The sequence below is a fragment of the Dromiciops gliroides genome, chromosome 3 (assembly GCF_019393635.1).
Source record: "Dromiciops gliroides isolate mDroGli1 chromosome 3, mDroGli1.pri, whole genome shotgun sequence".
Taxonomy (NCBI): Eukaryota; Metazoa; Chordata; class Mammalia; order Microbiotheria; family Microbiotheriidae; genus Dromiciops; species Dromiciops gliroides.
The window spans coordinates 356151307-356168553 of record NC_057863.1 but is presented as its reverse complement, the minus strand read 5'-3'; the positions used below and the strand labels follow the sequence as shown (position 1 = coordinate 356168553).

Here is a 17247-nt window from a genome sequence, read left to right as displayed (position 1 = left end):
GTGTTTTTTGCCTGAGTGTTCTGTAACTGAACCAACCAATTATCTGGGCTAGAGGTTGGAGCCGCCTTTGTCTTTATATCCCCTGCATTTAGTGTGGTGCTTTTATACAAAGTAGGTGCTTCTTAAATATTTGTTGGATTAGATTGGTACAATGCAAAGAGCATTAACTCTGGATCTAGGTTCAAATCCCACCTATAATCATTACCAAATGTATTACCTTGGTCAAGTCTTTGGATTAGGTGGTCTCTGAGCTCCCTTGTAGCTCTAGATGTATAATTCTGAAAGCTTTTTTACATTTTCATGATCTGTAGCTGTATGTGTACAAAGGCAGAGAGAGAGAGATGTTGATGAGAGGTATCACTTTCAGACTCCTGATCCAAGGTGATTTTATAAGCCAGTCTACTTTTCCACTAGAGCTGTGTAAGATAGATAGATGTATGCTTTTTATGAAATCTTTTGCTGGGCCACCTTAGTTCACATATCTGACACCCCTTCCAGGGCTAATTTTTCAACTTCCACTTGCGTTGATGGGCTGGGCTCCCAGAAGGCAGGTATTTCTTTTTCTTTTTTAGGGTTCCAGGGGTAGCCATAGAAGTTTGAGGTTCCTAGTATTATGGTTTTTGAACCCCCATCCAATGTGCTTCCCTGTGATTGTCAGCCAGAAGCATTCCTCCAAACTAGAGACTTAATCTTCCCTTGCACAATTAGGGCCCCAAGGAGAGTATGCTCAGACTTAGGGAGTACTTATGGCCAAAGGGTAAACTAATGGCTCTCAGTTACTCTTTGTGGAGTTCTCATGTTGTTGTTGTTGTTGTTTGTCCTTCAGGTTCTCAAAGAGGACCACGATGTCGTGACTTGCAGTGAATTGGATTTAAGTGAGGGAGGGCTGTGCAAAGTCACCAGAGCCATCCGGGTCTAATAGCAAGATATACATCAGGTTAATTGGAGATGGCCCTGGATGTTTGGGGCAGTCAGGGTTAAGTGACTTGCCCAGGGTCACACAGCTATTAAGTGTCAAGTGTCTGAAGCTGGATTTGAACTTAGATCCTCTTGACTCCAGGGCCAGTACTCTAACCGCTGCACCACCTAACTGCCCCCTCAGTTCTCATGAAGTTTCCATTATATGTACTTCTCTACAGGACTCTGAGGATCAGTGTCCTTATAGAGTTCATAGTCCATTCTGAGGAGTTAATACCTTTCTTCCACCAATTGTTTCTTTTGAGAGTCTAGGTCAGTAAAGTGTTAACTATTCCTACAGATAGTTTCAGGTGTTTTTTTTTTTTTTTTTTTTTGTTGTTGTTGTTGTTCCTTCAGAATGGCTACAAAAAAGTCTTTTCTGTCAATAGTATACATTCTAAATGTTTAGTAGATAAAATCGATTACTTTATAAGTTATAAATCGTGCTATCACTTGTGCTTAAGCTTTGGTTCCAGAAAAGGCAAAAAGAAAAAAAAAAGAAGGAAGGAAGGGGGAAAAAGAAAATCTCTACCATGATGAATATATTCTACTGTGTGCTTTCTAGGAATGAGACTACCTGTACAGCAGAGAATAGATATCTGACAGGTTGGGCCAATTTGGAAATGGAGCAGATTAAAGCTTCTGTGCTCATCATTTGGGGGATTCGGTTTGTGAGCACTTTGAGCCTAGGTGACATAGGGAGAACCAATCTTTAAAAAACAAAAAATTCAGTTGGTGAATAAATGAATGAATTTTCTTTACTGTTGTAGTGTCCTAAGGAAGGGGTGGAAAAAAAAGAGGTGACAATGCTGTGGCAAAAGTAAAGTCAGCAACTATTTAATTAAGATCCTCCTATGTGCCAGGTACTATACTGTTAGGGAAACAAAGGGGGGAAAACAGCCCTCAAGGAGCATATATAGCTTATGAAGAAAACTTGCAAACATAACTATGCACAAAAAAGATAAAGAGTGTGTTCCAAAAGTCTTAGGTCAGCTACGTGGCACAGTGGATAGAGTGTCCGGCCTGCAGTCAGGAAGAAACATTGTAAGTTCATTGTGGCCTCAGGTCACTTAACCCTGTTTGCCTCAGTTTCCTCATCTATGAAATGAGATAGAGAAGGAAATGGCAAACCACTCCAATATCTTTGCCAAGAAAACCCCAAATGGGGTCATGAAGAATCGAACCAGACTAAAAACAATGGAATAATCAAAAGTCTTAGTGCAGCTTAGTTCTTTAATAGCTTAAAACTACACTAAGACTTTGGGACACTCTGTGTATAGAATAAATTGGAAATAATCTCAGAGGAAATGCAGTATCATTAAGGGGGACCGGGAAGGGCTTCTTAGAGAAGCTGGGATTTTAGATTAGTTCACTTCATACCATTCTGTTGATTCATCCATTTAATATTTATAAAATACTTGGCACATTCCTTTCCTTCAAGGAATTTGGGAGTCAAAGACCTGAATTAGAATCTGGGCTTCAGCCATTACCAGCTATCTCTATAACCTAAGACAAATGACTTCTCACATAGCCTCAGTTTTAGCTTCTGTAAAATAAAGGAGTTATTGGACTGTCATCTCATAGATTCTTTGCAGCTATCAGTCTTCTAATCTGATCTATGATCTTTTAGTTCCATTTATCTCCTTTATGCAGAGCAAGAATCTGGGGTCCATAAACTTGTTAAAATTTTTTTTGCTAACTATTTCAATATAATTGCTTTCCTTTCTAATACTAGGTCTTTTATGCATTTAAAAACACTGTTCTGAGAACAGGCCAATAGAATTCACCAGCCTGTCAAAGGGTTCATGACACAAAAAAAGGTTATACTCTTATTTAGAGGATGATGTTCAGACTGGAAATTGTAGAACAGAATAAAGACAAATTTGAAGGTAGAATTCAAGCCTAAAAGTAGGATCACTTAATTACTCTAAATCAGTTGGTCTTCTCACCAGGAATTTTACCCCATATATTGTTGAAATTATATTAGTAACCCCTGAGGAATTACCAGAATAAAGAGAGTTGCAAAAACAACAACAACAACAACAAAATCAGAGAAGGGCAAATGCTACAGTTTTCAAAAAAAGATAAAGTGAATTTTGAAAACTTAGCTTTATTTATCCCATTTTCAAAATTCTGAATTTAGCAACTATTATGTAAAAATAGCCCTTATATACATACCACAAAAACAGCTGCTTTAAACATTTTTGTACATACAGGTCCATTCCCGCTCCCCCCCCCCCCTTTTTTAAATTCCCTTGGGACATAGACCTAGTAGTGGTATTTCTGGGTCAAAGGGAATCCACAGTTTTATAGCTCTTTGGGCATAGTTCGAAATTGCTCTACATAATGGTTTGATCAGTTCATAACTTTTGGGGTGGGGGCAGGAATGAGGGTTAAGTGACTTACCCAGGGTCACACAGCTAGTTAAGTGTCAAGTGTCTGAGGACAGATTTGAACTCAGGTCCTCCTGAATCCAAGGCCAGTGCTTTATCCGCTGTGCCACCTAGCTGCCCCAGTTTACAACTCTTAACAGTAGATTAGTGTCCCAGTTTTCCCACATCCTCTCCAACATTTGTCATTTTCCTTTTCTGTCATACTAGCCAATCTAATAGGTGTGAGGAGGTACCTCACAGTTGTTTTAATTCGCATTTCTCTAATCAGTAGTGATTTAGAGCATTTTTTCATATTGCTAAAGATAGCTTTTATTTCTTCATCTGAAAACTGTTTATATCCTTTTTTTGATATATTATTTGGGGGAATGACTTGTATTCTTCTAACTTTGACTTAGTTCTCTATATATTTGTGAAATAAGGTTTCTATCAGAGACATGTGCTGTAAAAATTACTTCCTAATATTCTGCTTTCCTTCTAATCTCGGCTGCATTGGTTTTATTTGTGTAAGACCTTTTTAATTTAATATAATAAAAATTATCCATTTTATTTCCTGTAATGTTCTCTATTTTTTTATTTGCACATAAATCCTTCCATTATCCATAGATCTGACAGGTGGTTTCATGCTCACCTAATTTGCTTATGATATCATCCTTTCTTTCTTTCTTCTTTAATTAATTAATTAATTAATTTTGCAGGGCAATGAGGGTTAAGTGATTTGCCTAGGGTCACACAGCCAGTAAGTGTCAAGTGTCTCAGGCCAAATTTGAACTCAGGTCCTCCTGAATCCAGGGTTGGTGCTTTATCCACTGCACCCATCTAGCTGTTCCATATCCTTTATTTCTAAATCATGTACCTATTTTGACCTTATCTTGGTATATTCTGGGAGATCCTAGTGTGCATTTATTTTGTGCCAAGCTGCTTTCTAGTTTTCCCATCAGTTTTTGTGAAATAGTGAGTTTTTGATGCAAAAGCTTGGATTTGGGGGTTTATCAAACACTAGATTACTATGGTCATTTACTACTGTAATCTGTACTATAATTACTATATAATCTATTTCACTGGTTCACCACTTGTTTCTTAACCAGTAACAAATTGTTTTGATGATTATAGCTTTGTAATACAGTTTGAGATCTGACACTGCTAGACTACCTTTCTTCACATTTTTTTTCATTAATTCCCTTCATTTTGTTTGTATGGTACCAAATAAGTTAATTTAAGTAGAATTAACATTTTTATTATCTTGGTTCAGCCTACCCATGAGCAATTAATATTTCTCTGGTTAGGGGCAGCTAGATGGCGCAGTGGATGGAGCACCAGCCCTGGAGTCAGGAGGACCTGAGTTCAAATCTGGCCTCAGACACTTAACACTTACAAGCTGTGTGACCCTGGGCAAGTCACTTAACCCCAACTGCCTCACTTAAAAAAAAAAAATTCTCTGGTTGTTTAGATTTAATTTTAATTGTGTTCATATGGTTCCTGGGTTTGTCTTGGAAGATAGACTCCCAAGTATTTGATATTATTTGCTGTTATTTTAAATGGAATTTTTCTATCTCTTGCTACTTGACTTTCTTGCTTATATATAGAAATGCTAATGATTTGTGTGGGTTTATTTTATAATTTGCATTTTTGCTGAAGTTGTTAATAATTTCAGCTAGTTTTTAGTTGATTCTCTAGAATTCTTTAAGCATATCATCTACAGAGTGATAGTTTTGTTTCCTCATTTCCTATTCTAATTCCTTTAATTTCTTTTTTTCTCTTAATTGCTATAGCTGGCATTTCTAATACAATATTGAATAATAGTGGTGATATTGGATATCCTTGCTGTTAGTGGAAAGGCTTCTAGCTTATCCCCTTTACAGATGATGTTTGCTTTTGGTTTTAGGTATATGCTACTTGTCATTTTAAAGAAAGGTCTATTTATTCCTATGTTTTCCAGTATTTTTAATAGGAACAAGTGTTGTATTTTGTCAAAAGCCTTTTCTGTATCTGTTGAGATAATCTTATGGTTTTTGTTGTTGATATGGTTAATTATACTGATATTTCCCCCCATATCCAACCAGGCCTGCATTCCTGTTATAAATTCCATCTGGTCATTGTATATGATCTTTGTGATATATTGCTGTGATCTCCTTACTAGTACTTTATTAAAAAATTTTTTGCATTGGGGCAGCTAGGTGGCACAGTGGATAAAGCACCAGCCTTGGATTCAGGAGGACCTGAGTTCAAATCTGGCCTCAGACACTTGACACTTATTAGCTGTGTGACCCTGGGCAAGTCACTTAACCCTCACTGCCCCGCAAAAAACCCAAAAAACAAAACAAAAAAGAAAATTTTTACACCAGTGTTTCATTAGGGAAATTATCTTATAGTTTTCTTTTTCTGTTTTTGCTGTTCTTGCTTTAAGTATCATCACTATATTTGTGTTGTAAAAAGAATTTGGTAGGACTACTTCTTTGTCTGTTTTTCCAAATAGTTTATATGGTTTTAGAATTGTGATGAAATAATGAGATTTAGCAGATACTCAAAGACCCCCTGGAGATTAATCTAGACTGATTGAATCAAGTGAGAGTGACTAACTGCTGATTAGCCTACTTCAAGTTAACTGGATTGTAATCACACCTTGAGAACACCTTCAGAACCAATGGATTTGGATGATGCCAACCAGTCAGCTTGAAGCAGTGTGTAAGGACCGCCTCTGTTCCAGAACTATAAAAAGCTTCCACAGTCAGCTTGCTGTACAGTTCCTGATTAAAGCAGGCTCCTGGAGGAGGACTTGAGGTAGAACCCAACCAGGCTGGAACTCTATGCGAGATAGGCTTTTTCTTAACTTTCTGAACTCCTTTTGAACACCTGCATGCTTTAATAAATGTGTAATGCCCAAAGACTGGTGCTGAAGCTTCTAATTTAAGGCGACCACAATTTAGATTTTAAACATCACAGAATTAATTGTTCTTTAAATATTTGGTAGAATTTGTATGCGAATCTGTCTGGTCCTGGGGACTTTTTCTTAGGGAGATCATTTATGACTTGTTCACTTGCTTTTTCTAAGATGGGACTATTTAAATATTCTGTTCTGGACAATTTATGTTTTTGGAAATATCCACCCATTTTACTTAGATTATTAGATTTTTTGGCATTTAATTGGGCAAAATAGCTCCTAATATTTGCTTTAATTTCCTCTTAATTGGTGCTGAATTTACTCTTTTCATTTTTGACAGTGGTTATTTGATTTTCTTTCTTTTTAAAAAAAAATCAAAGTAGTGATAGTTTATCAATTTTTTTTTTCATAAAACCTGTTTCTAGTTTTATTTATTAGTTCAGTGGTTTTCTTTGTTTTATTTCCAATTTGGTGTTTAATTGGGGACTTTTAGTTTGTTTCTTTTAAAGTTCTTTTTAGTTGCACACCCAATTCATCGATCTGTTCTTTCTCTATTTTATTGATGTACGTGTTTAAAGATATAAAATTTCCCCATAGTACTCTTTTGGCAGCATCTCATGAATGTTGGTATGTTGTCTTGTTGTCAGTCTCTTTAAGGAAGTTATTGTTTCTATGATTTGTTGGTTTTTTTTTTTTAACCCGTTCTTTAGGATTAAATTAGTTTCTAATTAATTTTCAATCTGTGTTTCCACAGCCCTTTATTGAATTTTTTTTCTGCATTATGCTCTAAAAAGGATGCATTTAATATTTTTGCTTTTCTAGTTTTAGTTGTAAGGTTTTTATATCTTAAGAAATGATCAGGTTTTGTGTAGTTGCCATGTACCACCGTGAAAAGGATGTATTTCTTTCTGTTCCTACTCAGTTTTCTCCAGAGGTCTAACATTTCTAAAATTTCTAAAATGCTATTCATCTCCTTAACTTCTTTCTTGTTTATTTGTTTTTTTGGTTACATTTATCTAGCTCTGAGAGGAGAAAGTTGAAGTCCCTAACTAGTATAGTTTTGGGGTTTTTTTGTATGTGTGTGTGTGAGGCAATTGGGGTTAAGTGACTTGCCCAGGGTCACACAGCTAGTAAGTGTTAAGTGTCTGAGTCTGAATTTGAACTCAGATCCTCCTGACTCCAAGGCCAGTGCTCTATCCACAGTGCCACCTAGCTGCCCCTACTAGTATAGTTTTATTGTATATCTCCTGTAACTCATTTAATTTTTCCTTTAATTTGGATGCTATACCATTTAGTATATATGTGTTTAGTATTGATATTACTTCACTTTGTTACCTTTTAATAAAATGTTATTTACCTGCTTATCTCTTTTTTTGTTTTTTGTTTTTTTGTGAGGCATTTGGGGTTAAGTGACTTGCCCAGGGTCACACAGCTAGTAATTGTTAAGTGTCTGAGGCCACATTTGAACTCAGGTCTTCCTGAATCCAGGGCCTGTGCTTTATCTACTGCGCCACCTAGCTGCCCAAACAATTTTTTGTTTGTTTTTTGGTGAGGCAACTGGGATTAAGTGACTTGCCCAAGGTCACACAGCTAGTAAGTGTCAAGTGTCTGGGGTCAGATTTGAACTCAGGTCCTCCTGTATCCAGGGCCAATGTTCTATCCACTGCGCCACCTAGCTGTCCCTTTATCTCTTTTAATTAGATCTATTTTTGCTTTTGCTTTCTATGAAATAATGATGACGACCCCTGCTTTTTTGCATCAGGTAAAATATAACATTCTGCCCCAGTCCCTTACCTTTACTCTATCTCTTGTAAACAACATATTGTCAGATTTGGCTTTTTAATATATACTGCTATCTGCATCTGTTTTATGGGTGAATTCATCCCTTTCATATTCATAATTATGAGTACTTTGTATTTCATTCTATCCTATTTTCCCTGTTTATCCTTATTTCTTTTTCCTTTTACCCTGTCCCTCCTTAAAATTCTGTTTTACTTCTGACCATTGCCTCCCCTAATCTGCTTTCCTATCACCCTCTCCTTCTCAGCCCCCTCCTCATCTGCTTCCCTGATAGTAAGAAAAATTTCTATACCCATATGAATGTGTATGTTATTCCCTTTTTGAACCAATTCAGATGGGAGTAAAATTCAAGCATTATCTGTCAACTACCTGCTTCCCCTCCCTTGTAAAAGCTCTTCCTTTTTTGTTTCTTTTATGAGATATTTCACTCTATTCCACTGCTCCCTTACCCCTTCTCCCAGTGTATCCCTCTTTCTTATCCTTTATAATTTTTTATCTAACTGTCCTAATAATGATAAAGCCTTTAAGAGTTTCAAGTATCATTATTCCAATGTAAAAGTGTATAAAGTTTAACCTTATTGAATCCCTAATAATTTCTCTTTCCTGTTTACCTTTTAATGCTTCTTGAGTTTATGCATTATGGTCTTTTCATCAGGAATGCTCAAAAGTTCTCTATTTCATTGAATATCTATTTTCCCCTGTAGGATTATGCTCAGTTTTGCTGGGTAGGTGATTCTTTAGTCTAGTCTAAGCTTCTTTGCCCTCCAAAATATCACATTCCAGGTTCCCCAGTCATTTAATATCAAAGCTGCCAAATCTTGTGTTATCCTGACTGTGGCTACGTGGTTTTTTGTATTGTTTCTTTCTAACTGCTTGTAATATTTTCTCCTTGACCTCCGTGCTCTGGAATTTGGCTGTAATATTCCTTGAAGTTTTCATTTTGGGATTTCTTTGATTGGTGGATTCTTTCCATTTCTATTTTATCCTCTGGTTCCAGGATATCAGGACAGTTTTGCTTGATAATTTCTTTAAAGATAATGTCTAAGCTTTTTTGTTGTTGTTATTGTTGTTGGTTTGTTCATTTTTGTTTTGATCATAGCTTTCAGGTAGTCCAATAATTCTTAAATTATCTCCTGGTTTTATTTTCCAGGTAATTTGTTTTTCCAGTGAGATATTTCACATTTTTAAATATTTTTTCATTCTTTTGACTTTGTTGTATAGTTTCTTGATGTCTCATAAAGTCATTAACTTCTATTTGCCTAATTCTAATTTTTAAAGAATGATTTTCTTCAGTGAGCTTTTGTACCTCTTTTTTAATGTGGCCAATTCTGCTTTTTAAGGTGTTAATTTCTTTAGTATTTTTTCGTGCCTGCTTTACCAAGCTGTTGACTCTGTTTTATATAGATATAGGTATAGATATAGATATTTGCATCATTCTCAGTCTCCCCCACCCCCAGTTTTTCCTCTACCTCTCTTATTTGATTTTTAAAAATAATTTTTGAGCTAATCCAAGAATTCTTTTTGGGTATGCAATCAATTCACATTTTGTTTTGAGGCTTTAGATGTAAGCCGTTTTGACTTTGTTGTCTTCTTCTGAGTTTGTGTCTTGATCCTCCCTGCCACTATAGTAATTTTCCAGGGTCAGGTTCTTTTATTGCTTGCTCATTTTCCAGCCTATTTCTTGATTTATAACTTTATGTTAAAGTTGGGCTTTCATCTGGGGTGGAGAGAGCACTGTCTCAAGCTTCAGACCTTCTTTGCTGGTATTTCAGAACTAGCTCTGGGGTCTGCAGTTTTTTGGTTCTTTTAAGGTGGTCTAATCCAAAGAAAGGTGTGATCACTGCCCTCTTGGCCCGTAATTTGGTCTGTGAGTGACCAAAAACACTCTTCTCTTCCCTGAATCTGTGATTAGGGTCCCTGCCCCATTGTGGCTGAAAGCACTAGTGTGCTAATGTTTCTGGGACTGTGACCTAGAAGTATGGGCAATGTCACAGGGTCCTGTAGTTAGTGTCAGCAAAGGGTCCACTGCAGTCTCCTTGTGACCACTTGTCTGACCCCCTTACTATCTATCAATTGAGAGTTCCTAAAGTTGTTGTTGGCATTGAAGAACTGCCTCTACAGACTGCGGCTGGCAGCTTCAGCATCCCCATCATCACCCTCATCCCCACTTCTAATGTGGCTGGACTTCAGTTCCAACTATCAGCCTGCTGAGTCAGATCTTTCCCTCTGACCTCCTATGTTTTCCTGCTCTGGAATATTGGTTTAGCCCCACTCCTTGTTGGTTCTGCTGCTCTAGGATTTGATTTGAGGAGTTATTTTCAAGTTTTTTGGTGGGGAATTTGGGAGAGCTCAGGTGAGTCCTTATTTTATTGCACCATCTTGATTTCACTGATAGTTTGTTTTTACCTGAAGAAAGTCATCTTTTCAAAGAAAGAAGTTGAGTTTTATCCTAAAAGAAAAATCCTTAGAGTAACATTTATATGATCGAGTCTCTAGAACCAAAGGAAATGGCAATAAATTTCTGTTTTCTCCATTTCTTAACAATAATTAGATATGTTGGTTATAGCTATACACCTATAATAGAAGCTCATGAGTTTGATCAAAATACAACGTGGGCCAAAAGTCATGATGTTTTACTAACTTTTTGAAAATTTTTTCTTTCTTTCTTTCTTTTCTTTTCTTTTTTTTTTAACCATTTATGAGATTTGGTTTTTCACATGTAATATAAATTCATTTCCTATATACCATATATGATGCTATGGTATTGTAAATTAAAAACAACAAATAAAGGATTTATTAAATATTGACACCCCTTCATGACTTTTGGTCCACCTTGTATAACAGAAACTTGGTCAAGGTGGATCATAACTAACAGCCAGATTTGGGGGTTGGGGTGGTGGTTTTCTAATTAGTGGATTTATAAAAACAGTATCTTTATTCTTGAAATAATTAAAGGTAGTAAAATTAATGGCAATTATTTGTTTTTCACAAAATTTTCTACTTTCTCATATTTTAGTAGGTGCTTTAAAATTATAACATAATGTGAAAGTATTTTGTTTCCCTGGACTTACTCCATAATGCCAAAACCCATTCCTCATCCCTTCATGGACAACTCTGGTAGGGGACAAGTGTAGGAAATAAATGGACTGTCCACCCTGATTAGTTAAGGAATTCTTTGGGGGCCATAAACAGTTGAGAAAACAAACTTTGAGTGATTTTCAAGAAGGTAATATAGTACTGTCATGGAGCATTAGGATTTGGGTAATTTAAAAATGGTCATGCTGACAAAAGGGTGTTTGGACAAAAATAATTCAAGTTGCATAGGGGGAAAGAAGTTGACACTTTCTGATCATCTTATAAACTGTCCCAGTTATACTAGATAAGACTATGTGCTAGTGAGAAGTAGTATATTATATGGTGAGAAAAGAATTGAAATTTGATTTAGGACTTGGGTGTAAGTCCTAGGCCTTCTAAGTTAGTTCCTGTGTGAAGTTGGGCAAGTCTTTTAACCTATTTGAAACCTCAGTTTTCTTATCTGCAAAATGGGAATAATAATATTTGTAGTACTTTTCTCATAGGGGAGTTGTATACAAATGAGATACTGTATATACTGTTATATAAATATCAGTGGCCATCATCATTATTTTGGTTTTTTTTTACTAAGTTAACCATTTTTGATTGTTAAGAGTAAGGTTGGAATTTTCATTATCTGAGAAGGAAAAGATTTATTTGGTGATCTAGGTTTTTTAGAGAATAAATACACGGTTATTGAAGGACTCACTAAGTGTTTTGGCAATACAAATTTAACAGGGATTCAGTAATGGCTAGAAGCATGTAAAGGAGTTTTAGTGGACTAGAAAATCATTATGAATATGATGTAGCAGAAAAAGTAAGCTAATTAGATATTAGTTTGCATTAATAGAAGCAATAGTATTCGCAGTGGTAGTCCGAATGGCAGTGTGGCTTATTGAACAAAATACTGCCAGGGCATCAAGAGAGACTTAGGTCATTCATTATACAGGCTTTGATAATAGCAATGTGATCCCAGTCAGTTGGATATCCAAATCTCATTGGATAGTTTAAGAATCAAATGGAGAATGTATATAATATGCTTTTGCAAGCCATAAAGAGAGAGAGTGTGTGTTTGCAAATATACGCATATAGATGTGTATGTATGTACATAGATAGATAACATTTGTAAATAAATGTGAGGGTAATGGTTACTATTGTTAATACTCTCCCCTAAATAGCCTCCAGAATACTGTCTTCATCAAACAATAACAAGATCTGGGATCTATCCAGAGGAAGGGAACTGGAGGACGGGGCTCTTTGAGGATTGAATAAAAAGGAACCCGGAATGTTTAGCTTGGCAAAGAGGAGACTTGCATAGGGAGCTAGGGACATGAGAGCTGTCTTTAGTTATTTGGAGAACTTTGAAATATAAAAGAGAAATTAAACTGGTTCTGCATAGCCTTAGAGAGCAGAACCAGAAATAATAAGTGAGAGTTGCAGAGATACATATTTTTATTTAATATAAGGAAAATCCTCCCAATCTTTAGAACTTCCAAAAGTGTATCAGGCAGTATTATAGAGTCATGTTACCTGTTAATGGAGATAATAAGCACAGTTTAGATGACACTTTCAGGGATATTTATAAATGAGATTCATGTTTAGGTACAGATTGATTGGGATGACTTCAGAAATCCATTCGAATTTAGAGTGTTATGATCTTTTAAAAAAAGATAACTTCTAACCTGTCTCTTTCTCTATATATTTGATGAATCTCTGGGTCAAAATAATCAACCATTGAATCATGTTATCTTAGATGACTAGTAGCCTAGCATGGTGAATAGAGGACTAGCCTTGGAGTCTAGAAGTTTTGGCTGTGTGACTATGGACAAGCCACTTATTTCCTTCTTGCCCTAGGCAGCTCTCTCAGGCTTTGCTACAGAGAAGCTGATTATCTATATCAGTGGAGGTATTTTCCATAGTTGGAGTTTCCCTGTATCAATTAAATCATAGGTTTGGATGAAAACAAACTACCAGCTTAGGCTATTTGATACAGTATTAGAAGAAGCTATTTCAATGTTAACTTTTTTTTCTTTGTTTCAGGTTTCCCCTCAAAAAACCTATAAGGTAAGTTCAGTACTGTGAACTTTTAAAAGTTTCTCAGTCATTACATTATAAGACTTAAGTATACATTATGAATTTAGTTTAAAACATCACAGGTTATGTTTTTATTTAATTATGTTAGGGTTGAAAATGTGAATTGTAGAAAAGGATTCCGTTTTTTAGAACCTTAAAAATAACAGAATATTTTACAATTGTAAAAGATACCTAATGTTCCTAATTTTATTTTTACAAAATAGCATTGCATTAATAATGTGTTTTCAGTAGATTGTAAATATTGATCGTAGTCTGGTTAAGTTAGTGTTAAATGGTATTTAGGGTTGTAATTTCTGAACATACTTAATTTTTCAGTCTTTCTAACTAATTTAAGAAGTGAACTAGGTTGGAGTTGGTGATGGGAGTATATTGCCAGTTGGGATTTTTTTTTTTTTAGCATGTATATGACTGCAGTTGGCCTCATTTTAAGAAATGAGTTCTGGCATGCTGATACATTACAAGAATCTTGATTAATTTTTAAATGTTTAAGGAATGTTAACTTTACATATAATGAAAATTTAAATTCAGATATCCAGTATATACATGTAATCCAATGATAAAAGAACTAGCTCTCTTTTTCTTCACTACTTGTATTTCAGCAGTTATTCTCTCATCTTAACATAATTATATAAAATATTACATAATGTTTTACAAGCAATGTAATAGCTTTTTTTCTCATCTAGAATAAACTGTGTAAAGAATGATTTAGCACCAATATTGGTTCTTCTAATGATTAAATAGCCTTTATGTATTATAGCCAGAATGTAATAAATTGGCTTGCTCAGGATTATGTCCTGTCTAAGCTTTAAAATCAGTAATCGTTCCAGTTCTATCAAGACTTAGTAGTGTTTGGCTGAGGTTTCTTTGGTCAGAGTTTTAGACAAGTTGGGGTGTGGTTTGCTCAATATTATTACCTTGGCTCCCTGGCTGGCTATCTTTTAGTATAGATGGACGAAATTGCAGTGAAGACAATGAATTTGACCTTGGCTGTTAATATATGTAGGTTTTATAACCCCAGAGTTTGGCACAGTTAGTGGCATAGAGTAGGTGCTTAATTGATGCTTATTGGATAGAGAAGTGAATAATAATAATTCATATGTAGAAATAACTTTTACAGTTTATAAAGTGCTTTCCAGGTAACACTGCTGCATAGACATTGCAAATGTCTTATCCCCATTTTACAATTGAAGAAGCTGAGGTTTAGAGAGGCTAAGTGATTTGCCCATAGTAGCATAGCTATTATCAGAATTGGAACTGGAACCTAAGTCTTTCACTCTTAAATCCATTGGTTTTTGGTTTGTTTGTTTTTGTTTTTTAAATTTGCACCAGCTGCCTCTCTTAAATACCCGTCTTCCTATTTGTCAAATGAAAATAATAATGGTCAATCTTTAATGAACCTACAAGATTTTTTGAACAAACTTTTGTGTAAATACAAATGTGAACTATGAAGAGTAAATAGCATTTTAAATGTTTATAAATATATCTAATTACTGAAGAAGCATACAATATTGTATGTTAGAGAGACTAAAGCTTTAAGCCACTTGAGAATAGAGTAAGGAAAAAAAGTAGAACAAATTAGATGTAGGACAAAAAAAAATTGCTTTCTTCTTCCTTGTTCCTGTTTTAAAACTTTTAACCTTTTAGGTTTTTGCAAAGTTTCCATCCTAGTGATTTTGAGATTGACATGCAGTTATTTTATGTTTATATATCTGTCGAACCATTTATTTATTTACTTACCTACCTTTTTATTGTCTATTTTAAACTTAGGCATGCAAGTATTTTGACCCGAGAGTCTCCGACAGACAAGAAGCAGAAAGTTGAACGCAGTACATCGCATGACTTTGACCCCACAGGTAACGACCATCCGTCTTCACTGTGAGAGTACATAATGTAGAAGAGTTTGACATAAAGCTGCATAAATCGCCTGCAAGCATTCAGTCAGTTAGGAGACACATAACGACTTTTAGCTGTGGGATCAAACCTTTGTTTTGGAAGAATACAGATAGTCCCTGCTTCTTACCACAGTACATTTATATAGAATTTACAAACCATTTTTTCCTCCACAGAAACAATATAAGTAGGCTTTGTGTTTCTTGTCATCGGCTCAACATAAAAAACCAACATAGATGTGCCCCAAATAGGTCATAAATGCAAGGATAAAACAATTGAAAGTAATGTAGTTTTTCAAGATATAGTCATGGATTAACATTTAACATGATATCAAAATAAATAATAGATCTCATTGTATAAAAAAGTAAGTGAATAGTGGATACTTTCCCTTGCCTCAGTTGTGGTAAGTTTAACAGCGTTCTATACCCAGAAATATCTGACATTAAACCTTAGTAATTTTGAGTCCCTTCCTGAAATATTCATTACGCATGTGGGTTTTTCAGTATGAATGAATTTGATTTTATGTAAATAGTGTTGCTTGAACTCACTCTTTTGTTTCTGAGCATTCAGAATCTGCATTCTAAAGGTAAACTCACTGTTTGTTATAATACACCCCCCACACACATAGAACCTCCTTTCCCTCTTTTTAACCCCCAGTCCACATAAATCTATTTAAGTATTTAGTTTATAAAATTGTCTGAGTGATTCTTTTATGACCTTTGAGATGTGTGTGTGTACTCATGTATGTGTGCCCCCATGATATGATGTTCAGTTGTATATCTCTATGAGATTATGTGATAAGAGGAGGCTAAGAAAGGATGTTGCTTGTCCAAGACATGTGAATAGAAATCTATTTTCAAAGGAAAGTAAACATAGTTCATGTTTCAATGTAAGATGGCTCACAGTAAAAAAAAAAATTTTAAAGAAGCTACTCTTTCCCTTTTGGGGAGAAAAGTATTAAAAGTGAACTTGTAGCTAATAAATCTTATCCAACAAAGGAAAGATAATGTATGACAAGCTAATAAAAATGTCCATAATTCCCCACCTTCTTGGACAGGAAAAGTAGAAATATTTGTTGTGATCATTTTAGGAGATTTGGATGGTAGGAGTATGTAATGTGTTACCAAGCTGGATCTCAGTTTGGGAGAGAACAGTTTCTGTGTTTCTCATTTAATTTTGAGATCATGAGACCCAGTGGCTTTTCTTACAGTAACAATAGATACTTTTTAGGGGACACAAGTTTCTACCTCACTCCAAGAAAATACTGATGGTTTTGTTACTTTGATCTGTTGAATTCTCTCCAGAGACAGATTTAGGGAAGTTGTATTCAGTGGTCTTTATTAAGGATATTGCCCTGTTTAGTATCTTTGTCTGTATAGTCATTAGAACTCTATTCTAAAGAATTTCTCTATCCATGTGTCATAGTATGAATAAATGTGTTTTTAATTGTCTTTTCTATGATAAATCTTTAGAATGTGCTGTTCATGGCTTGTTCTAAGTGCTGTCACCTGTGGTGTTCACACCTTGTTTGTGTTTTGCACGATTTAACCTGGTCATGATTCATTCTTTTTTCATGAAGTTTTTTCTCCTTACGTCAGTCTCCATATTTTCTATATCTTTCTCCTTTTCTCCCGCTTTTGTGCAGACAGCTCCTCCAAGAAGACAAAGTCTAGTTCAGAGGAGAGTAGATCGGAGACGTATGGTAAGCTAATGCAGCACCTTCAGCCTTGTACTTTTCAGCCTGATTTGTGCCGTTTTATTTCTGTGCTCCTGCAGCCTCTTTCTTTTGTCTGCCCTGCATGGCAAGGGAGAGGGAGTCTGGGGCTTTCCTGTGGCAGTGATTTGGCAGCTTGTAGTTACTAGAGACTAACAGCCTAGGTGCAGGGATAGGCTATGTTCTCCACATTCTGTTGTCTTCTTGTTTCTGAAAGTACAATATCTCCATTTTGTTGCTTTCCACATGATGTAGACAGGTTTTGTCTCCTTTTTATGCCATGTACCATCACTGTGGTAAACTGCTTTAGTTTGGAACAGCAATTTCAAGTGGTTAAGATGTCATATTACATCAGCTTCTTTTTCTTCTTTTTATGATCTTGAAAAGCTGTTCCTAAAAAATGACAGAGGCACTCTTAGTAGCCTTTTTCATTTTCTTGGCTTAAGCAC

The 17247-nt window shown here is 35.4% G+C and overlaps 1 protein-coding gene across 7 annotated transcripts in view; it reads left to right on the top strand.

Annotated features, from left to right (window-relative positions):
• ARHGEF12 (Rho guanine nucleotide exchange factor 12) overlaps nt 1-17247 on the top strand; it is a 188955-nt gene that overhangs the window by 82426 nt on the left and 89282 nt on the right. For 2 of the 7 annotated variants that reach the window (XM_043994776.1, XM_043994777.1), the window contains exons 2-5: nt 13141-13164; nt 14962-15047; nt 15655-15670; nt 16730-16786. In XM_043994776.1, coding sequence (XP_043850711.1) covers nt 15030-15047; nt 15655-15670; nt 16730-16786 — 91 coding nt within the window. In that variant the 5' untranslated portion in view covers nt 13141-13164; nt 14962-15029. The remainder of the gene's footprint in view (nt 1-13140; nt 13165-14961; nt 15048-15654; nt 15671-16729; nt 16787-17247) is intronic. The other 5 variants (XM_043994778.1, XM_043994772.1, XM_043994773.1 and 2 more) reach the window with 5 other exon arrangements.